The sequence below is a fragment of the Rhizopus microsporus genome, assembly GCF_002708625.1.
Source record: "Rhizopus microsporus ATCC 52813 unplaced genomic scaffold scaffold_7, whole genome shotgun sequence".
Classification (NCBI taxonomy): domain Eukaryota; kingdom Fungi; phylum Mucoromycota; class Mucoromycetes; order Mucorales; family Rhizopodaceae; genus Rhizopus; species Rhizopus microsporus.
This window is the reverse complement of record NW_019671922.1, coordinates 534,083-556,161: the sequence shown is the minus strand read 5'-3', so window position 1 is coordinate 556,161 and position 22,079 is coordinate 534,083. Positions and strand designations below refer to the sequence as shown.

Here is a 22,079-nt window from a genome sequence, read left to right as displayed (position 1 = left end):
GCTAATTCTTGGGCTGCTTGATCAACTTCATTAGATGTTGGCGCTGTGTTGATCTTATTCAGGAGTTCAGTAACAAGAGCTGCCTGTTCACTAGTTGCAGTAACCATCATCTACTTTGCTCTTGTTTGAAGAAGAAAAAAGAAGAAAAAAAATAAATGTAAAATATTTTTCTTTATGGCAGAAACAGTCCGCCCGATCGCAGTCGTTGGTAGATAAGGGACCAAAACAGAAAAACCATGCACCATTTAAAATGCTGCAAACCATTATCCAATCAGATTTCAGATATGTAAAAGTAAGTACTCAAGCTAGTAATGAAATGTGGCTTAAGATAAGCGTGCCACATGGCCTTTGAAATAAATTCCCTTACTATTATTTCTTACCCTTTTCTTTTCTTAGTCTCTATGCCATTCTTTACTGCTGCGATAATCATTTTTATTATAATACCAAGCATACCTCTATTCGCTTATGTTATTGGTCTCTTAGTTCCTGCAAGTCACATTGTTTCAAGGACGAGAACCATTAAAACCACGCCTTCAAGACTATGGGCTATTCTAACCGATGTATCAAAATATCCAGAATGGCAACCAAAAGTAGAGAAGGTAGATATTCAGAATAGAGAAGAAGATCGAGTGACATTTATCGAATACTCTGTAAAAAAGCGACATACAGTCATTATTCATCATGTACGCAGTCCAGAAAGATGTCTATTACGGATACTAGAAGAAAATATGAATCATTATAATAAGATACCTACATTCTCTGGTTCATGGACATTTGAGATTACGCCTCAAGAGGATAATGATACACAAGTCTTGTTGAAAATAACAGAACAGGGCGTGATGAAGAAACCGATAGTGAGGTTAATGCATCTGTTGCTCTATGGTTTCCACAGCCGAATTGATCGATTCATGAATGATTTGTCGGCCAAGATTGAAAGAGTGAATAAAGATAACGAGCAAGGATCAAGTCAGGAGGCCGTGAACTCAATTGATCACGATTGGGATTTAGTGAATGAAGCGTATCCCAAGTCATCCTGATGATGCCATATCATATGCTCAAGCAAAAATAAATCTATTTATTCCCCTAAAGCGCCTTTTCTATACTCAAGGCGCTTCATTTAAACATCTGTTTTGCTTTGTCCTTGTACCCATGCATCAGTCGTTTACTGAATTATAAGTGTCATCATGGCAACCAAATTAAGTAAGTGTCATTCTAGGCGGGAAATAGACCTTTTCTGCAGGTAAACACTTTTGCTGCCAGGTACTATAAGCTCAATGAACAAGCATAAAAAGGTCAAAGTATGGTCTATCATTTTAGATGGTGATAAACTAGGCACGATAATCATGCACAACTAATTTATATATCAATATGAAAAATCTTATTCTTATCTTGATCTGCATAGTAGTATAGACACGAAGAGCGTGTACTTATCGAGATTTCCATCTTGTAAAAAAAAATTGTTCATTCCAAAATGTAAAACATGCAGGGATGACAAAAAACCAAAAGGTTCAATGTGTTTATATAAGCTTCTATTTTTATGATCCTGCGACTTGAGAATTGGTTTAATGCGATTCTGTAAGTCGTTTGTTTGGTGTCCAAAAATGGTAAGTTAGAAAAGTGGAAGGAAAAAAAAAGGCCTCGTTAAAAATTACACAATCTGTCATTTTGGGAAATGCGGGTGTGAATCAAAGCAAAAAAGAAAAGTTACTTTTGGCTAGCAACAGTCGTCATGCCCGTTTCCACAACAACAACAGCATAAGAACGTTGACGCCAAACTATAATAATAATCAAGATATGCCTTCCCCTTTTAAACAAAGAAAACTTACCATCCTAAGCAACATCCAGTACAATCATTATAACAACAATCACATGGTTCTCTTCTCGGCAGAAAAATTGGCTGCTGTTGTTGTATCATCATCGGTGGTGGTGGTCCGCCAATATGCATTGAGCCCATAGGAGGGTAGTATCCTGATACGAATCAGTATTTTCTTGTAGTAATAGTTAACATTGGCACTTACCAGCTTGTTGCGTTGGCATAAAGGGTGTTGTATAAGGTGTAGCGGCATAAGGTGTAGCAGCCATAGGTGGTATATTTGGTGATGTATATATAGCATTTCTTGTTGGTATCGACATGATATTTAAAGAAAAAGAGAAGAAAGAAATAATAAACGAAAATAGACAGAGAGAATAAAGAAATTGAAAAAAAAAGTTTATTTTGTTTACACACTCGAATGATGATATAACAAACGTCATTCATCCTAAACTAACTTTGTTAATCCCTTCGAGGTTTTTTATACAGCTTAAGTGGATTTAAATGCTTATGGCATTGAATGCTTCTACACATTAATTTTATGAAGTCATCTCCTTCTCTTTTTATCTTTTATATTGTAACAAGAATGAAATGAATGTAACCGCAGCAACCGTTACGTGATGTATTATATACACTTATTACCCATCATATTGAATAATTATTGACTAAGATAAGAAAAAAGAAGTAAAAGCAATAATATCTGGTAAAATAACAGAAAGGGCGGTAATAGCAACAAGACTTTTAGACAAATGCTCACTAGCAGTAAAAGTTTCAGTTACACAGATCTGTTGCTATTGTTGTATCCTTGCAGGAGTTGCCAAATTAATTTCATTTTCTCTTTTTTTTACTATTAAGCTTGGTCTACTTTTTTTCCCTTCAGGAATAACGAATAACTCAAAACGATCTGGTGCATTCATGTTGACTGATTAATAATAAGCAAAAGAACGAAGCCATGATAAAGGCATATCTTCGTCATGAGCCGCTTGCCACTTTTGGTGTCATTGCCTCAACGCGGTCCAGCATTGTCTATGACCATGCCGGCAAAGTTGCTATTACGCCTGCCCTTGAAGAAGCCATTCTTTGGGATCTAAAGAAAGAAACTGAGGTAAGAACAAAAAGAGGTCAGTAAAACAGAGTATACTTATGTAATGTCAGATTGCAAGGTGGAAAGTACCTGGCAGCAAATCAGAAGTGACTAGTATTGCCAAAAGTCCCAACAACAAAGATTATGCAGTAGGGTAAATATAGATTACGTATTTCTCTTGAAACTGTTAAAGTAAACCACTTTACCATTGTCCAGATATAATGACGGTTCTTTTCGTCTTTGGAATATTTCTTCTTCAACATCAACCTCTATTCTATCAAATTTTACTAAGCATTCGCATTAATTTAACTATTGGTGCTCACCAAGCTGATACAGCTGCGAAAGTAAAGAATTTTCATCTATATAATATGCCTTAATTTAAAGATGCACTTGAAACAATCCTTTTTGCCTCCTTGCGCGTTTTTTTTTTTTTTTTCTTCGTAATCCAAATATTTACTCTAAAATAACGGGTAAAGCCAAATGAGTGGTAACTTATACTTCATAAATAGCTATTACTTCCTTGTATTGTATGATATAACATCTCATAGGCATTTATTGTCGAAATCTTCACCAATTTACTTCTATGTGACAATAGCGATCCAGCACCAGTAGTTACTTTGTTAAAGCCCAGTTATCTTTAATGCTAAAGCCTCTGTAAATAAGTTGCACAGCTTTCTTCTCTTTTCTGTTTCTTGTTCTAAAATGGTTCTGCACACTAGATGCTTCTCTTAAAACACATGTACTTTTTTAAATAGACGACTCTAAAGTAAATTAATCGTCAAGCTTAGCAGAGTCAAGCAACAATCTATCCCTCGTCTTTGACATAACTTTCTGTTTTCATCAGCATCATCTAGTGTACACTTGGCAATAATTACATTTGTGAAGAATACTGATATCTAGAGCATATATCAAACTATGGCATCAACTTCATCCTCAAGTTAATTCCCTTGAATAATCTGTCATAGATATTCAAGGAAACATATGTCTATGGCAGCTTGCTGGGCAGCATATCATAGCCTCATAGAGCGCGTTGGTTACCATGGATTCATAGCGCTCCTTCATCAATTTGTAAAGGCATTTTAACGAGCCTGCGATTATCACTTGATAGCTAATCCCTCAAATATTTCACCAGGACGCCACAACTTCAGTTTGCGCCTCGTCAAAGATGTGAAAGTGCAGCATTGTCACGAATTGAAAGCATGCTTCTCCAAGTAGCACACGATTGAGAAAGGGCTCCTGCCGTCCCTTGGAAGTGATGGCTGATATAATATTCACAAAAGGCATAGAATGTCCTAAGGCAGAGATGAGTGTGTATATTTTGGATATCACGTTAGGTTTTGTGTCTGGATCAGTAAGAACAAGTTGTTTAAAAATGCATGTGCTACTGTGAATATTTTAAATTGCTTTGTGATTTCGGTATTGGGAGCGAATATGGGCTAGATATACTTGACGAATGTAGTAGTGATAACATATGAAGCTGAAACCATAGTTGGCAAGTTTCCGGAAGCAGAAAAGGTTAATGAACTGATATTACTATGATTTACTGCTTGACAGCCTTGACGTTAACCTTGGATCGTGAGATTGACCTATCAGTGGTTGATCCTTTTCTGATAGTGTCTGATCGTGGTAAAGTAAAGGCCATCTCTCAGAGAGAGGTTCGCAAAGAACAGAGCCAATGAGGCATAGGGCAAGAGAACTGTGCATGTTTGTGATTACCATGGCTACCACTGTTGCTACTTGCCTGAGTAGATGAGAAAAACGCCGTAGTAAATGGAGGTTAGATAATTTAATAAAACCATTATTGTTTGACATTTGTAACACTAATGACAAGAGTATACTTGGACATAAATTCACAAAGTTAATATGGATAAAAAACTGAAGACATGACTACCTTTGTTATTAGGTCCAATCTTTGTCGCTGCAGATCATATACAGTCTGATTCATGGGTGCATGAGAGATACAAGATATGCTGACATTCAAGAACAGTGTTAGAATAAGGATACACTCTCTTTTTCTCATTAACTTAAACCTGACTTGGTCTCAGTCGTCTAGTTTATACAGATTATCTGCTCATTTTATTAAGCCAGGATACCAAGTAAGAAGATACTTTTTCGACATGAAACTTTTTTACTAAAAAGTTGAGCCAAAAATGAAAGATATATGAAGGAAAAAGATAACAAAGAATACGTCTCCTGGCACTTTCAAACTGAAGCGTGTTCTATTCTAAACTAATTCAGGCTCTATAATTCCTTCAAATACATCAAGTATAAATCTCGAATAAAAAGGACACTAGTCGAGAATAATCAACCACAGAATTGTGAAATGCATTTTTTTCCAAAAATGGAAGAATTATCATGACTTCACGATCACCCTTTAGTTTCTATTTTATTTTTATCTTTATCTTTTTTAATACCATTGTCCATGTCAACCAGTCCAAGCTTACAACGAAAAAACACACCACCGCTCCTACCAGGGATTCTACGAGTAAGCAAAATGTCCATATATTATAAAGATTTTTCTGTTTCTTCATTAACTTACCTCAAAACCCCGCGCGCGTGTCAAGATTACTGTCAACAGTTGCTTTTTGAATATACAAGTCAAACGTCCTTATGTAGTCATAACACTAGGAGGTAAGGTTTTGTTGGTAACTGTTCAATTGCGCTAATAAGGCAGACAGACCAAATTCATCGTACGTCTATATCGGAATACCCGCAAGGATACTGGAACGAAGGGTTCGAGTTAAAAGTGACCTACCACAATCAATTGTTTGATACAATACAGCTTGACTTGTACGACAGCAATGTCTTTTTCTTGGATAAGCATATCGGAAGAGCAGAGATACGACTACGAAACCTAGAAGGGATGCCCGAGTCATTCACGAGCTACTATGAAGTATTTGAAAAGAAACTGGCGATCGGTGCCATGTCTCAAGTCAGCAGGAAGACACTAATGACATCAGGTGTAGGAGCTATCCAAGCACAGATAGCATATCTTTATCATCGTTCACCAGAAGAACTACATCACACTTCTGTAGATGTTAATGAAATGAATTACCTGATTGATAAACAGCAAAAGGAATTGGAGCACGAAAACAAGTTTAGTGATCGCGAGCTCATTGAAGAGTTCAATAGAAGATTAAAGACGCAAAGAGAGTCCAATGATGAAATAAAATTCAACAAGTATGAACAGGATGAGGACAGCATCGATGATGGTCAGGATTTCCCTGATGATAGTGGTACAGAAGAGGAGCAACAGAAGCAGCAATATCAACCAGAACGACCATTATCACTTTCAAGATCACGCGCAAGCACCATTTCAACTGCAGCACAGGATATAGAACCTGTACCATCCAATAATGGTTCATTCTTAAACTCTATAACTTCTCTATTTGGATTCTCATCGGATACAGAAAAGACATCTACTCAAATGACAAACAACAGAAGTACAACTACAACTACAACTACAAAGACCACAACGACTACAGTAGCACATTATGAAGATTTGGAAAAGAATATCTTGAAAGACGACGACGACGGTCTGAAATCGTTCCCTCTGCTTAACACGATAGGTTCATGGGCAATGGCAAAAGAAACAAACCAAGTGCTGCGTGCTATTGCGAAACTACTAGTTGCATTTGTAAGCAAGACTCTGTTCAGAGCACAAAATGGAACTAATGATCGTCACATAGGGACAAGGCTTCGAGCTGTCCAATCTGCAGATTTTAGCTGGATTTACAGTTGTCGAAAAGTTTTATACAGACCTTCCTAGAGATAGAACTTGGGATACAGTTCAAGACGCTTCGGAAATCGAAATGGCTTCATATATGTGGAGATATGCTATGGCATCTTATGGGTGGAAGGGCTTGAATTTTATTGGAAAGGGAAATGGCATATTCTCAGATGCAGTAAGAGCACAATCTGACGCCTTATCGATTTGCGAGCATTTGAATCTAAACAAAGAGGATCTGCTGGCATATGAGCTTAGAACAGGTGCTGCCTTTAGACCAAGCTATTTTATTGCCAGAGATAGAAAGCTAAATGCTATTGTTCTAAGTATTAGAGGAACGATGGTAAGATCTCAAAAAAGAAAATGCTTTTGACCGTAATTAATGATTTGATTTTATATATATCCATAGAGCACGTTTGATACCATGACTGATCTCGTCTGTGAGTATGAACCTTGGAAAGGTGGCCTTGTGCATAAAGGAATGAAGGTATAGTCACAACTACTCCAAGGTCATTCATATTTATCTTTGTAAGTAGTCTTCGGCTGCTTGGTTCTTTCGAAATGTAGCACCTAAATTAATCGCATACGTAAATAAGCATTCTACAACATCACTCTACATCGTCGGCCATAGTCTTGGTGCGGCAACCGGTGCAATATTGACCATCATGCTTTCAGACTACTTGAACGAGTTTCGTAAAGGAAAAGACAGAGATTTTAATATCCAATGCTTTGGTTATGCTCCTGCCTGCGGACTAAGCTTGGATCTTGCCAATCGATACAAGGTATTTCTTGGATCAATAGTAAAAAAGGGAAGCATTCTATTAACGTATCGAGCTTACAGGACCGAATTACATCTATTGTATTTGCAGATGATTTTGTTAGCAAGTTGAGCTATGGATCAATGATGGATGTGAAAGAATTGATACTGGCTGGGGCAGAGGCAGCAAAGAACATTGGTATTGGGCAACTATTTTGGGCAAGCGAGACAAATAGCGAGGTGTGGAAAGACGCATTCAAGAGGATTTCAGAGTGCAGAAAGCGCTGCCTCGAGAGTATGTCAAATCCAAGGGTAAGTAGGTTCAATGAATTAAATCTACTTTGAACTGACCTTTGTTGTATAGCTGTATGTTGCAGGAACTGTTTACCAGTTTTGGCTTGTAAGTGTATTTGTTAGCTATTTATGTATATTTATATACTCAATAATATAACTAGGATCCTATTCCAAATAATGAATCTCGAATAGTCATTGAGAGGACAACTCCTGAAAAAGTATCAACTGAGCTGATCATCAAAAAGTCTATCCTTCTTGATCATCTACCAACCAACTTTGACGTAGCGTTTACTAGGGCGCTTGACTCTCTTAATGTGAAGCCAACAGATCAGCTCACCATGGATCAACAGCAAGAACGTGAAGACAGGAGACAGCAAAAGTCTGCACAAGACAAACTGTTTGGCTCCATTGCAGAAGCTGGAATTAAAGGAACAACGGGAAGAGGTGGAGGAGAAGGTAATGTTGTGGGTCAAGGGGAAACAAGATAGATTGCTTGCTATATAGAAAACATATCCATAAACATACTTTTGGTTCATAATAATAAAACTGCTATAAATTTTTCCATGCAAAAAGGAAAGTCCTTTATTTACTATTGCGATCAATTTTTCAGAAAGGAGAGCAGGGTTGTGACAAAAGTAATATTCTAGAATGGGCAAGGTTATACACTCTTTCCGGAAAGTAAATTTGCCTATGATCGAAAATAAATGCACCCAATGGTGAGAACAAAATTCATGTTGTATGAAATGTAAATTCGCCGTTACCAAGAATATTTTCGTAGTATCAGCCTTGACATCCATGGAGATACTGTATTTCCAAATTGAGATGTCGTATTGAAACCGTTGTAATGTTATCAGAGTAATAACAAATACAAAAAGAATATGGCTCACTATCCCATTTGACAGTAATATCAACAAGTGGGCTGTCTTGAAGTTGAAATTAACTTAGTATTAGAAATGGCCCTCTTTAGTCTCTGTAAAAGTTTAAATTCTTTATTCAGTTTTTCCATGAAATCAGAAGAACATGTAGTCATATTTGGCAATGCATATTCTTGAATGGTCACGAAGCAGATTGCTTCTATTTGACATGATTTCTTTGTCCTAAGTATCCAATCCTGAAATCTGTTTGAAAGAAAAACATATAAAAACCCATTTTAATTGAGTCCTTTTTTTGCTTCTTTACAGCAGTTATCAAATGTCCCTCTGAGTGTTCAAAGATTCACCAATCAAAACTAGCTTGTCCTCATAGTCCTTGCTCTGACTCCCTTGTTCCGCCCTCTTTGCTCTCTGGTGTGTATCTGGAACGTTCCCCAATAATCTCTTCTGACGCCCTGGGTTCTCTCTGTCCTCCGTTCCTTTTTTTTTTTTTTGTTTAAACAATCCTGAGTAGTTATCGCTACCCTCCCCAGAATGCACCTTGGTGGCAAGTAAAACTAATATTAGAATATGTGCTCTAATACTAACATACTTTTTCTTTCTTTTTCTACATATACTCATTATCTCTCTCCCTTTTGATATGATGTCGTTTTATTCAAACATATTTTTCTTTGTCGTCTTTTTACGTAAATGATTTTTTTATTTTACGACAATATTTTATAAAAATACAGTAAAAATATTTGACAGTACTTCATAGTTACTCATACTATTGATCAGACAGACAACGACCTCAGCTTTGATATTGAAACAGTTATTAATGTCTGCCGACAAGTAAGCTACAATACAATATATACTTTACCTTATGTCAAGGCCTGACCATACTTGCTTATTCACTTCATTGACTAGTAATTCCTCTTTCTCTGATACGACATCTTTTATAAAATCCAGCCCTTGTATTTTATCGCCAAGGTCTTCTACCAATATAAAAAGAGGAAAAAAATTACAAGGCAAGCACATGTACACACGCTTTGGTGTCTACGTTTCATTCTAAAGTCAATCGTCTCAAACAGTTCTTTAGTAAGTTAAGAAGAGCTCATATATGATAAGAAATTCACAAGGAATTGAAGGAAAAGTGATCAATTGTGCTAATATGCGACAGTGAGCCATGTGCCATTTTACTTGAATACATTGATTGCATTCTACCTTGACAGGTCCAAGCTAAAGCGATACTTGGCTACTTCGGCTTTTTACTTTACATATTCTTCATGATCTACTTTGGTGTTAATAGTAAAATGCACCTTGAATCTCTTGTTAGAGCATTTATCCATCCACAGACCCTTGATGTTTGCTTCCAGGATCAGCCCATATGCATTTTTCTTCACTTTTTTTAGGATCCATTTTCTGCATCATAAACTTTACCATAAACCTTGTTAACGCCGCCAAAATTCATTATAAAAAGAGAACTGGAGTTGACCTCAATCCATTTTTCATACATTCAAAAGGAACATAGAAAATGCAATTCAAACTCTTGACTCTCGCTCTGTTTGCTAGCTTCTTTGCTACTGGCTTTACCGCAGCTGTTGACACTGGTAGTGCTGCCCAAGACATAGCTCCCATCGTTGGTGGTTTGACAAAAGAACAAAAAGCGTTTATCAAGCCGATCACTGATAGTCTGAGTTTTACAGACCTAGATACAATGCAGGCCAAGTGCTTGTTTGATACTGTTAGTACCATACCTGGTGTTTTTGTAGATGGTCAGCCTGCTCCTTCTCAAATTGTTGACGAGTTCTATGACACGAAGGTATCTGATCTTGTTAAATGTGTTTACCCTGCCGCCAAATAATAAATAAAGCAATACTTGTGATGCTTATTAATGCTTACACTGGTATTCATTCCCAATACTCTTTTACTGCTTTCTAAACTGAACAAAGAAATAAAGAAAGTGCATACTTGTGTTCATAATTTAAACATTACAAAAGCATTATTTTTTCTTTACTTTTCGTCGTTGTTTATATTTATTGTAAAGCGAAGTGAATTCGAAACAATCTCCGTACCTTTTACTTTTGTCACATAATGTCTTTAAATCAGTGGAGACAATTCAACTTTTTTGATAAACAGCAAGTAACAGACTCTAATGATCATGGAAAGACTCCTGCAGTATTTCAAGTACCTTCAAGTCATAATTGAGTAAAACAAGTCCCCTTATAACCATTCATATAGAAACATGACCTCTTGGTGTTTACAGCAGGAAGAGGACAAATAGCAGCAGCAGATATCCTTTTAATATACTGATATTATATAATATGAACCTACAAATTAAACGATTATCCTTAACTGCTACGTTTACATAGTTCAGGCAATGTTCACAGTATAGATCGTACCTTCAAGTCCAGAATGTTCATAGCCTATGATGGCGGACGTGTTACTCATTTAAAGCAACTTAAGCAAAAGAATACTCTTGTCACGATTGGAGTAAGTTATATCAAATTAGAGATACTATTGAAGTTGAACCTTTATGTCTTGGCCAGTAATCTAGCTCATATGCAAAAGTACGATGATACCAGTATCGCAGAAATATTCAAAAAATATGATGATCATTTGTAACAAAAGAGTGATTATGATGGTGCAATGGAACAGTATATAAGAACTATAAGACAGCTGGAGCTTTTATATTTAATTCGAAAGGTGAACAGCAAAGTATATTTAAAATGTATAGTTATGCTTATAGAGAATACATAGTTTTTGGACGCTCAAATAATATATAACTTGACAAATTATCTTCAAGAACTCCATTCTAAAAGCTTGGCTAATACCGATCATACGACTCTGCTATTAAATTGCTATACAAAACTAAAGGATGTATCTCCAGAATTGGCTCTGTTGTAGGGAGAATTTCTCCCTTTATTTTATAAACAAAGCAAAGTACAGAGTAGGAAAAGAAAAGTTTAAGGCATTGTTATGAAATGAGGGCCAGTAGATTGCACTTACTTGTGTAATTCATCTATGATATGTATCGCAGCTTCTATATGGCTCTCTCTTCTTGGTGATCCATTTGACATTTACCAGTCACAATACATTTTGGAAGGTTGAAGAACGCGCGCAAACAATGTTTTGCTGCTTTAATTCCTCCAAAATAAAATCACACATAAACATGTCTAATGTCGATCGTGAAAAAGTAAGATCTAACAATAGGTTCGCTCTAAACTTACTCCTTACACAAACTATTGAATAGGATTGCCCTTTTCTTTTGAGAATCTTTACTCGTAAAGGTGCACATAATCAGTAAGTTTTATTTCAAATTGTATATATTTGATATAAACCAACCTATAATCAGACTTAGTGCATATACAGTGAATGAAGTGCCACAGGATGAATTAGCGATTTATACATGGTATAACAAGAATACTAATAAAGTGTTTAAAATAACACAATAGTTCTTAGGAAAAATGCTACACTTGAAGAAATTGCACAACTGATCGAACAAGTAGTTCCAGACGCTAGAGATCCAGATGCTCGAATTTCTTTTAGACTTGTTTATTTGGATCAGCATCGTGCAAAATACTTTGCGAGGGACATTGGACGAGTTGTTAGTGCAAAACCAACAAAGGAACAAAAGAAGACATTAGAAGAGTGTAAATTTGTCATTGGTGATTATTTGGATGTTGCAGTTTTTATTGGACCACCTCCCAGTGTGATGAGAGACCAAAGAAGCCGAGGTCGTGATTTTGGTCGATTCTCTTCTGGTCGACCTCCAAGAAGAAGCTTTGATAGAGGTTACAACAATAACAATAATAACAACAGTCGATTTGGAGGAAGGCCTAGAAGAGATTATTAAAATTAAATAAACAGACAATGTATATTCTTTTTATTTAGGCTACTTTATTTGAAAAAGTAAATACCTGCGATGTTATCAGCTGTATACTCAGGGCATAAAGTTGTCTATAGAGAGAGATCAGTCTAGGAAAAGATTCAGTGCCCATTCGTACGTTTTTGTATGGAAATGAAACAAGATGCTGGTATGTATATGTTCAGGATAGGTTTGAATTAGTGTGTTGAAAAACTATCGGTTACCATCTCTTAAAAAGAGAATGATACTATACAAATTACTTTCGGCTAAACGCATTCTCACCAAGAGGCTGGTGATGACAATGTACAGTGAAGAGCTTATGTTATTATCAGATTCATTTCACTATTAGGAGTGTAGTTGCTCTTTTAGTTGCTTAATGTCTCATAACTACAAGATAGATGCAGGCACTGAGGAAAAGTCATTATTATTATCTCTGGATCAAGAGCTTTATTCAGATCCTTTTTTTTTTTTTTTTTTGCAGCATACAAAGGATCATTGATATAAAGCTATACATCGTTTGGTCAATTTTTATTTTATGTATCATCTGTTAATAAAGAGCGAGTTATGAAAGAGTCTATTACTACCTCTCCCATTCACTATAGCAACCGTGTGATTATGGCTGGTCAGGATTATTTCTTGGCACAATGTCGGGCGAAACCCCCACCTGCAAGATCGAGTAAAGTTATTTTAATTGGCCGCCTATTTTTTACATATACTTTATTTCTACAGTTTATATTTATTGATAATGACCTCAGTACAGTTTACAGTAGGCAAGTTAGATGCTGGAATGGTACACTTTAGAATCACTTGAAAAGAAAGAGAAAGAGCTTAATGTCTTTTATTTTAGGCCATTCTCTTAACTGAGGACCATCATCTCATCGAGTTTCCTTCACTTCTACTTCCAAAGGGCGTCACGTCTGGAAGCATTGTCAACATTGCCGTGAGTCGCAACAAGTCTGAGGAGGATAAAAAGATGAAAGAGTTTTGGCAATTGCAGGATGCCATTTTAGAAAAGTTTGGAGTTGTTGAACCTGTTGCGCCTGCTGTTCGCGTCAAGAACATCACTCAGACATCACTCATTCTTGAGTGGGACTCACTGACGTTGCATACAGCCAAATTTCGTTCATTAGATATATACAAGAATAATGTCAAGTTGGCTCAGGTATGATGATAGTAATAATAAGAATATATTGATTAACATATACATGACAGCATGTACCCATCGACACCAACTTTATCAAGTTATCTGGCCTTGATGTGGATCATGAATTTGAGTTTTATATTGTCATCAAGACAACTGCAGGCGAGTATAAATCAAACACGGTCACTGCACGCACACACAAGATGGATAATCTGACGGGCATTCGAGTTGCCTTTGGTATGTTTGAACAACCGGAGCCAGGGATGACAGAATTAAAGGATCTGTTGACAAAGATGGGTGCATCATGGACAGATGAAGTTACTGTAGAGACAACACATCTCTTGGCTCAACTTCCTGGTGGCTCAAATTATGAAAAGGCAGTGCAACATTCAATACCCATTGTGAAGCCAGAATGGTTAGTGCAATGTGATAGAAACAAAAAGATTCAGGCAAGTTTCTTAGTTGGCATGTTGCTTTTCATCATCATTAATCTCTTTCTCTTTGATATAGCCTGCTTTACCTTACTATATAGTCAATGTATCTCATCATGAATAATTTGTTACTTATATAAAAAGCGTGCGCCAAAAAAAGAATATTTCTATTGATCAGCTGAATTATGTTTATAATTGATGCCCTTAAAGTTTTTTCATATAGAACAGAAGCTTAAGTTGTTAATGTGATGAAAAAAAAAAAATCAATTGCTTGACAAGGGGAAGGGAAATGCTTATTCTCACGACGCCATCTGTGGTGGATCAATAATGAGCGAGTTTATGCTTGCGTTTATGGACAATTGTCAGGCAAAAAAGAGCTATCCTATTAAACAAGTTGTAACATGATCAAAATCACCTTTCCACAAAACTAAACGACTACATTTCTATTGGCTGGCTGAGCTTTTGTCGTGAGCGTCTTTCCCCCTTTTTTAAATTCAGACAAACGGTTTTTTTGGACGAATAAATGTTTACATTCAGACAATTCAAAAAAATAAGCTAAACACTTTATAAAATAAATGAGACGCCCGCTAAAAAGATTTGAGACAAGTGGATGAAAAGAAAATAGACAGACCTATTTTTTGTAGACACATGCCAAAAACTTGTAGACTGTTGTTATAGAATGAAGATCATAGTTTCCATAAAAGGTAAAAGTAGGACCTACGCGCAATTAATAAGGAAAATAAAATGATATATAAGCAGTAAGCAGGCACCAAAAGTATAAGCAGAGCCCTCCTTTTCATTGCCTTTCAAGTATTTAAATTCACAAATACTTGTTTATTCCTGTCTTTTGTCTTTGAAAACCTACAAGTTATCTCAATTCATCATCTTTTTTGTAATTAAGCAGTTGGGCATTTATACTATTTGCATTCTATGCCGTACGTATTTAAGTATAATTTGACAACTATGTAGAGTTGTCAACCCATCTTTTTCTTTTTCTTCATGAAACCACCTTTAAAATTATAACAGTTAAAAGCTCCATTACTGGTATAGGATGGAAACCACAGTATGTTTCGCCACTCAAGCCACTTGTAGCCCACGCGTTCCCTTTTTTGAAGTACACCTTCATTCAAGAACTGGAACATAACTCTGCCTTTGACTTACAGAATTTCGCCAACATTGTCTTTTATAGAGAAGTTTTTTTATTAATTCTTCAAAGTTACAAGCCAATAAACAAAAAATATCATTCAAGTCAAGAACCTACCGAGAGCTTATCAACAGTCATCGAGATATGTATTTTCAGTATTGCTCTTATGAACCAATGGATTTAAAGCATGCCCGGCAGATAGCCTCGTATGAAGTAACAAAGATAAATACTGCGTACCTGAACGGTGTTTCTTCTCACTTTGGAAACAAGTTACGCATGTTTTTGAACATGGTCTTGAAAAAGGATAAACGAATAAAGGCAGTAAAAAACAAAATGAAGAATAGCGGCTCGGAAGAAGAAGTGTCGGCTATAGTGAAGACGATCGTGGAACAATGCAACAACGTCAAAACGCATGTTTCGTCTAGAAAGATAAACGATTTACCAAGAGACCTGCTGTCTTCCCAAGATGTCGACATAATTCATGATATATTTAGCTCTTATTCTCCTAACTATCAATTTACGAAAGGTTCGATATATTATGACTGCAAAGTAAATGTCTTGAAGCATTTAAAAGCGTTTTACAAAATATCAAGTATGTGTGAAATCCTTCAAGGAAAGTTGTTTAATTGCTTTCCGCTGAGAAGGGCATTCATTCCATCCTATATGACTATCGATACGCTTATCTTAAACACGCAAATATTGAAAAACCCTGTCACCAACCATTTGGACAAAGAAATAGTACGGGCTCCTGTTCTCAGTGTCGCAGCAAAGGCAATGAAGCCACAGAGTGAAAGAAAAGCATCGAAGTTTAGGGGCATGCTGTTCACTGATGGTGTTGGTGTGTCTGTGTTGAAACAAAATGATGATATGAAGAAAGGCGGTAGTGGTGCTGATAGAAGAGCGAAAGCTGTGGATGAAGAGGGCTTCAAATATATAGAGAAGTTGGAAAAAGAAGAGCTATTGGCTGGTGTCGGCAAGCGTGTATTGATAGATCCTGGTTGGCGTGACGTGCTATATTGCGTGCATGAAGAAAGCACCATAGAAAGCAAGAGGACATACAGATACACAAGCAGTCAAAGAGCAATTGAAATAAAGTCAAGAAAATTCAAGAAGCTCCAGAAGAACTTGAAGCCTGATGATGTCAGAGTTGCCGAAGTATCATTGTCAAAGTGCAAATCTTCAACAGTTAATGGAGACAAGTTTGCCAAGTACCTTCAGGAAAGAGCAACAGTAGCACCAGCCTTGAGTAAGTATTACGCAAATGAAGATATTCCTGCTGTAGAAACAAACCTGTTGCCGTTTCGAAAAATGAAGCTTTCCAGCTTTATAAATGGACAGCAAGCAGATAAACGACTGGCCAGGAATCTGATAATAAAGTTCGGTGATGATGCTACCCCGATAACTGGCAACTGGTCTGCCGGAAATGTCAAGTTTCACGAGCCCATTAGAGGCGTTGGAATGAGAAGGATGCTAGCTCAACAAGGATCCAAGATGTGCCTTCTTGATGAGTGTAAAGCATCTAGCTTATGCCCTTCATGTCTGAGAGGTGAACTTGAAAAGTTCAAAAAAGTTCAAAATCTAAGACTTTTCCAGAGTGAAAAGCAGCCAGCTGTAACATGTCATGGCCTTTTAAGGTGATTTGTTTCTGTGTTTATAAATCCAACTCTTATGTTTATTATTTAGGTGCAAAAACCAACAATGTTTGGAGGCCACGGCCGTGATATGGTGGCCACTTTAAATTTCAGGCACATCCTTTTTGGGCTGCGTGAAAATGGAAAAAGACCAGAACGCTTTTGTAGACTCAACGCACCTCATTCTACTGGCTTCAAAAGAAAGGCGGCCTCATCAGTTAGTAGTAGACCAACCAATCCTTTGCAGTTACCGCTACATTAACCCATGATACAGGTAAGTTTTTGAACAATAATTCGTTTCGTCTACAAGTTTTTGGCATGGGTCTACAAAAAATAGAACCGTCTATTTTTTTTATATATTCACTTGAATCGTCTCACTTTAGCTTAAAAAACTGTATGCAGATACTTGAAAAAACAATTCAGATAGACGCTATAAATTGTTCGAACAAATAATAAGAAAAAGATAAAGATATTCAATCAAGCAAGACCTAATTCTTTGCCGAGACATCTATCCCAGAAAATTTTTGCATACTTGATCCATCCAAGACAATTTTCTGTGGTAACACTTCTACAAGCTGCTTGAATTCTGGGAGTTAAAGTATCCAATAAGGAGAGTGGATTCCTTCTGACATGAGCTTTAATTTTGTACCAACATTCTTCAATTGGATTAAGAAATGGCGAGTAAGGTAGCATAAACAGTGGCTTCTATTTCATAATGAGAATGGTGAATCCTGGAGTTATCCATGACGATAAAAAAAATCCTTTTTTATCACGTCTATCCAAAATTTCTATGACGTTTCGAACAAAACCTACGATATGGTACGCTGCTGTGCCTTTTTTGACCTTTGTTTTAGAAAACTCATCAGTCTGCGCTTTTTTTTTCTTGTTTTCAGGTAGAGGAAACCCTTTCTCAATTTTAGCAACGTCGCTAGGCTTCAAAGGTTCGACTTTGGAAAAGTTAATGGTCCCAAATGGAAAAATGCATCCGACGATACTAAGGTTGATATCCTTTTGTGTTGGAACTTTTACTTGTGCTGGAGTACCCTTAACAGACCAAGCACTACTCCTAATTTGGTAAGAATTACATTCGGCTTCATCAATGAACACATAATTCTTTTGAAAACCAGCTCCAGTCGCTTTCCGTTCTGTTATTATCTTGTAACGAAGCTCAATGGCTCTTGTAACATCTCTGTCCATAGTATAAATACTTGAATTTTTCAAGGATAACCTAATTTTCTCTTTCATGTGTTTCCTTAAACTGCTTTCAGATATGCTGAGGCCTTGAAACATGTTACAAAGCTGCTCTCTTGCCATGTCCACTGTAATGCACAGATTTTGATCAACCAAACTTGTGAGGAACTGCGTATGCTTTTGTGTTAGTTTGGTATTATTTGTCTTGGAAGTCCCGTTATTCTTTGAGAGTCGTTTCATGCAACCGACAGGAATAACGGCTCCATCGCCCTCGCTCCATTGCTTCATTATTTCATATGAAGTAGAACGGGGAATGAAGCAAGCTTTCGCGTGCTTCGCAGCAGAACCACTCTCTTCCTGTATAAGGCGAATGAATTGCTTGATATTCTCAAGGCCATAAGCTTTGTAAGAGAGAGCCTTCTTACTGTTATTATTCTTAGGCACAAGTGGTACATTCTCAGGAACAACATCATCTTCCATTTCTGGAGACACGATTGTATCATTAGCCAATAACAGCAATTTGCCGTAAGTAAATGCAGAATTTTCATCGAGATCCATTTCTTCGACCATTTCTTCAACCTGAATTTCACTCATGGCTATCTGATTTACCTTTATATAATGCTTTTCCATATTAATGTTAATTAGTCGAAATGTCTGAATTGAATTCAGATGACCTTTAGGTTACCTTTTTTAGATGAATTCAATTTTCTTTTCAGATAGAAGGACATGTTTTTTAGACAGATGAGTAATTGATCATTCTGAAAGCATCGTGAGAGAGAATAGGTGGCTCAAAGTCAAGTTGCGGCTTTCTGAAAAACTCTTGAATTCAATCAGTATCGCACGCCACTGCCATGAATTAAAAGACGATAATGTGAGGTCTATGACAAAAAGAAAACTGTCCCTGTTTTTAAGAGACAATATAATAACTTTACGGTAGTCGTCTCCTGCCTTTCAAGAAATAGTCTTGAGTTTGTGGTCAAGAAGTAAGGCTCGTAGACTTTCGCTTTATTCAAATATTGGCATTCTTAAAAGGACACTTTAAAGCAAAAGTTGATTGTATACTTAAATCACTTGATAATTGGTGAAGTACAAATAGATGCATTCTAGAAGGTACTGATAAAGAGAGAGGGCTCATTTTTGTATATATACTTGGTCACTACCAGATTGTTTCAGGTACGTGTATGTAGCGTCTATTTTGTTGGAATACTGCTACGAATTTAGATAGTATGAGAGAGCTTTCATAATATGAATCCTTTCATGGTACCATCTTCAATAATATGTCTATCGTGAGAACAAAAGCAAAGTAGTCTTGTATACTTGTCTGAAAACTTATATTCTACTGCCTGTGTTTATTTTTCGTTTTATCCAAAAAAGGTAGCCTAAAAATCTGAAAAATAAATTTGATTTGTCCAAAAAAAAAAAAAACTAACATCATCTGAATTCAAAGTGGAAACACTGTAGAAAAATTACATCCCCTTGCAAACCTAAAAAAAAAGGGAATGTCTTTTCGAGCCATTGCTTCTAAGCGAATACTTGTCACACAGCGCTGTTTATGTCGTCAGTCATCTAGCTTTACTGGTTCCAAGAATTCACTTGAAAAGATACAAACAGATCTCAAGAGTCAATTAGACCAGTATATCAACAAACTTCATAAAGCCTCAGACAAGTTTAAGCAGCTGACAAGTGAGGTGAATAATTCCAAACAAGCTTTACAAAAAGCAAGTCGCGTATTAAATGAGCTGACAGGATATAATCATATTGAAACAGTAAAGGAAAAGGTGACTCGACAAGGTAAATTCTTTATTTCTTTCTCACTCTCTTCATTAACATTATATAATCAGCTGCATTATTTGAATCAACTCGTGATGAGGTACAAGTAGCCAAAAGAGAATACGAACAAGCAATCGAAACACGCTCGAGCACACAGCGAAGTATCAATGAGCTACTACAACGGAAACATCTTTGGACAGCAGACGACGTGACCAAGTTTACAGAACTCTATAGACTCGAGCATGCACATACCCAAGCAGAGATGACAGCCAAAGAAAGATATCAGACATGTGAAAAGCAAATGGATAGGGAATATATGGAGCTAGCACGATCCATCATGGAGAGGTATCACGAAGAACAGCTTTGGAGTGACAAGATCAGAAGCGCAAGTACGTACGGTACTTGGGCACTTATGGGCGTCAACTTGCTTCTCTTTGTTGCTGTTCAAACAGTGTTTGAGCCAAGGAAACGAAAGAGATTAACAGATCGTTTCGAGGAATTATTGGTGGCCAAAGTGAATGAGGAGGAAGAAAAGTTCAAACATGTGTTTGAATCTCTAGACGAAAAGGATCGATTGCTTGTACAGCAACAGATTGCCCTCATGGAGGCAGTCAACGGGTTAACTGAGCACCCCTTATTTGATCAAGCGACCCTAGATGCTCTTAAACAGACCAACAATAGTACAAACAATCCGATCGAATCGCCTGAAACTAATAAAGTCACCCCTCATCAGACACCCCTTCTAGATGACGACAATTTAATCAGAGCTATCCTTTTACCTATTGAAAATCAGGTTGATGACAAGGATCATTCATACCTTTGGCAATCTGTGCAAAGCGCGATCGCGGGCGGTCTTGTCACAGCTATCGCCATTTACTTTTTAAATCAATAAAATAATATATAATCATGACGTTTTCTCCTTTTTTTTTTTTTTTAAAACAGCTGTGTGGTAGCATTAAAATTATTTTTTTTTTTTTTCCTTTTTTCCCTTTTTAACCCATCTCCACATGTTGAAGTCAGGATCAACCCGTATTCACGTTGATGTCAAAACCCAACAATTCCCCGTGATATTCTCCTATCACCAACTCAAGAAGAGAGGACAAAAGAGTCAAACAACCAGTAACGGATTGCCAATACCAGAACTTACCAATGAAGACGATTTTTTTAAGGAATTATTGAAAAAGGCAGAAAAATACAATTTAGAGGATGAGGCAGATGCAGAAGAAGAAAAAGAAGAAGGAAAAGATAAAGATAAAGCCACAAATGAAGATGACGATGACGAAGGATCGGACGACGGAAGCACAGGAGTAAAAGAAATAGAACGAGCAGTAAATATATTAGACATGCTAATCCCTACTTTGTGCAAATAGGATAATCAAAGAGGAAATGAATATGATTATGAAGATCCTTTTATTGACGATAGTGAAATGTTGTTGGATGACGATTATAACTACGATATCCCAGAAATAGATGGATTTTTTGTGTATTCAGGTCCTTTGGACTCTAATGAAAAGTGAGCATACATTACTTCAATTGTCAATACATGCTAAACTATTTGAATCTGTAGTTCTGAAGATAAAAAGGCAGGAGCAGCAAGTAATAGCCAGAGCAGTCATAGCAATAAGCGTCGGTCAGCAGCTAAAACAAAGAATACAACAACAACAGCAACCAAAACAAGCAAGCCACGTAAAAAGGAAGATACAACAAATACACCCTCACAAAAGACTAAAAGTAAAAAAGCAGTGGTACCGACTCCTGCCACAACAAGCACTTCTACAGTCAACCAAGAAACAACCGCTAAAGCGCCTGTACCTAGCACCAGCAGTAATAATAATACTAATGTCAAAAAGATATCAAAACCACCAGCGCCACCAACGCCAGTACCCTCTTTATCATCCCCAGCCTCTGCCCCCGCAGCAACCACTCTACCATCAGCGCCTATGCCAAGTACCGGTAATGCAATACCCTCGGAATCTAACAAAAGACAGCTGAATCTACCTTCTGAACCATCAAAGAAAAAGAAAACAGAGACTGGTGATAGCAAACGTCCGATTGTTGTTCAAGACGAGGACAAGAAGAAAAAGGGTACAGAGGTTCCCCCTCTGGTAAGATCATATACACAAAAAGAAAAGAGAGGCTTACATACATGGTATAGCTACCACTTGATAGCGAGCTTGAAGCAGTCATAAATAGAATCCGTGAAGGAGCATCCAAAGAGTCGTTTGAGAATAAGGCCAAGTTCCCTGAATCGCTTAAACCAGCTGTGCTCGAAGCTGGTCTGATTAGTTTCCGAAGAAATCCTATCCTGGACGTAAACCTTATCCACCATTTGATGACATGCTTGCCTTATAATCGATTTACACTAAGGGTAAAAAAAAAA

At 36.9% G+C, this 22,079-nt stretch overlaps 12 protein-coding genes across 12 annotated transcripts; 10 read left to right on the top strand and 2 right to left on the bottom strand.

Annotated features, from left to right (window-relative positions):
• The first annotated feature begins 362 nt into the window (after positions 1–362).
• RHIMIDRAFT_128048 (uncharacterized protein) lies at positions 363–1,089 on the top strand. The gene is made up of 2 exons (XM_023605502.1): positions 363–599; positions 660–1,089. The coding sequence occupies exons 1-2, from the start codon at positions 402–404 to the stop codon at positions 1,035–1,037; spliced, it is 576 nt and encodes a 191-aa protein (XP_023466763.1). The 5' UTR covers positions 363–401; the 3' UTR covers positions 1,038–1,089.
• Positions 1,090–1,529: 440 nt separating this feature from the next.
• RHIMIDRAFT_128042 (uncharacterized protein) lies at positions 1,530–2,180 on the bottom strand. The gene is made up of 3 exons (XM_023605501.1): positions 2,019–2,180; positions 1,827–1,968; positions 1,530–1,775 (listed from the first exon to the last, which is right to left on the bottom strand). Exons 1-3 carry the CDS (start codon positions 2,131–2,133, stop codon positions 1,715–1,717), a joined length of 318 nt encoding a protein of 105 aa, XP_023466762.1. The 5' UTR covers positions 2,134–2,180; the 3' UTR covers positions 1,530–1,714.
• Positions 2,181–2,762: 582 nt separating this feature from the next.
• On the top strand, positions 2,763–3,019 carry RHIMIDRAFT_226159 (uncharacterized protein; the record flags this gene model as incomplete). Its single annotated transcript, XM_023607557.1, has 1 exon — positions 2,763–3,019. One exon carries the CDS (start codon positions 2,763–2,765, stop codon positions 2,937–2,939), a length of 177 nt encoding a protein of 58 aa, XP_023466761.1. The 3' UTR covers positions 2,940–3,019.
• A 2,277-nt stretch (positions 3,020–5,296) lies between these two features.
• On the top strand, positions 5,297–8,240 carry RHIMIDRAFT_281243 (uncharacterized protein). Its single transcript, XM_023612981.1, has 9 exons — positions 5,297–5,379; positions 5,459–5,525; positions 5,573–6,531; positions 6,584–6,964; positions 7,031–7,108; positions 7,158–7,403; positions 7,463–7,690; positions 7,743–7,778; positions 7,834–8,240. The coding sequence occupies exons 1-9, from the start codon at positions 5,317–5,319 to the stop codon at positions 8,158–8,160; spliced, it is 2,385 nt and encodes a 794-aa protein (XP_023466760.1). The 5' UTR covers positions 5,297–5,316; the 3' UTR covers positions 8,161–8,240.
• Positions 8,241–10,053: 1,813 nt separating this feature from the next.
• RHIMIDRAFT_281239 (uncharacterized protein) lies at positions 10,054–10,504 on the top strand. Its single transcript, XM_023612980.1, has one exon. It carries the CDS (start codon positions 10,058–10,060, stop codon positions 10,385–10,387), a length of 330 nt encoding a protein of 109 aa, XP_023466759.1. The 5' UTR covers positions 10,054–10,057; the 3' UTR covers positions 10,388–10,504.
• Positions 10,505–10,617: 113 nt separating this feature from the next.
• Positions 10,618–10,836, top strand: RHIMIDRAFT_237080 (uncharacterized protein; the record flags this gene model as incomplete). Its single annotated transcript, XM_023608683.1, has 2 exons — positions 10,618–10,710; positions 10,765–10,836. 2 exons carry the CDS (start codon positions 10,618–10,620, stop codon positions 10,834–10,836), a joined length of 165 nt encoding a protein of 54 aa, XP_023466758.1.
• A 201-nt stretch (positions 10,837–11,037) lies between these two features.
• On the top strand, positions 11,038–11,470 carry RHIMIDRAFT_127991 (uncharacterized protein). Its single transcript, XM_023605500.1, has 2 exons — positions 11,038–11,229; positions 11,284–11,470. The coding sequence occupies exons 1-2, from the start codon at positions 11,173–11,175 to the stop codon at positions 11,428–11,430; spliced, it is 204 nt and encodes a 67-aa protein (XP_023466757.1). The 5' UTR covers positions 11,038–11,172; the 3' UTR covers positions 11,431–11,470.
• Positions 11,471–13,092: 1,622 nt separating this feature from the next.
• On the top strand, positions 13,093–14,182 carry RHIMIDRAFT_214846 (BRCT domain-containing protein). The gene is made up of 4 exons (XM_023607273.1): positions 13,093–13,181; positions 13,239–13,553; positions 13,604–13,981; positions 14,043–14,182. Exons 1-4 carry the CDS (start codon positions 13,137–13,139, stop codon positions 14,085–14,087), a joined length of 783 nt encoding a protein of 260 aa, XP_023466756.1. The 5' UTR covers positions 13,093–13,136; the 3' UTR covers positions 14,088–14,182.
• Positions 14,183–15,186: 1,004 nt separating this feature from the next.
• RHIMIDRAFT_306090 (uncharacterized protein) lies at positions 15,187–16,745 on the top strand (the record flags this gene model as incomplete). The annotated part of the gene is made up of 1 exon (XM_023614487.1): positions 15,187–16,745. Exon 1 carries the CDS (start codon positions 15,252–15,254, stop codon positions 16,743–16,745), a length of 1,494 nt encoding a protein of 497 aa, XP_023466755.1. The 5' UTR covers positions 15,187–15,251.
• A 470-nt stretch (positions 16,746–17,215) lies between these two features.
• On the bottom strand, positions 17,216–18,523 carry RHIMIDRAFT_237076 (uncharacterized protein; the record flags this gene model as incomplete). The annotated part of the gene is made up of 2 exons (XM_023608682.1): positions 17,216–17,443; positions 17,552–18,523. 2 exons carry the CDS (start codon positions 18,521–18,523, stop codon positions 17,216–17,218), a joined length of 1,200 nt encoding a protein of 399 aa, XP_023466754.1.
• An 846-nt stretch (positions 18,524–19,369) lies between these two features.
• RHIMIDRAFT_226155 (uncharacterized protein) lies at positions 19,370–20,611 on the top strand. Its single transcript, XM_023607556.1, has 2 exons — positions 19,370–19,720; positions 19,771–20,611. The coding sequence occupies exons 1-2, from the start codon at positions 19,429–19,431 to the stop codon at positions 20,589–20,591; spliced, it is 1,113 nt and encodes a 370-aa protein (XP_023466753.1). The 5' UTR covers positions 19,370–19,428; the 3' UTR covers positions 20,592–20,611.
• Positions 20,612–20,664: 53 nt separating this feature from the next.
• Positions 20,665–22,067, top strand: RHIMIDRAFT_281234 (uncharacterized protein; the record flags this gene model as incomplete). Its single annotated transcript, XM_023612979.1, has 4 exons — positions 20,665–21,006; positions 21,070–21,212; positions 21,267–21,804; positions 21,855–22,067. Coding segments are annotated over exons 1-4 (1,194 nt in total), but the record flags the coding sequence as incomplete, so codon positions are not given.
• Positions 22,068–22,079: the final 12 nt, after the last annotated feature.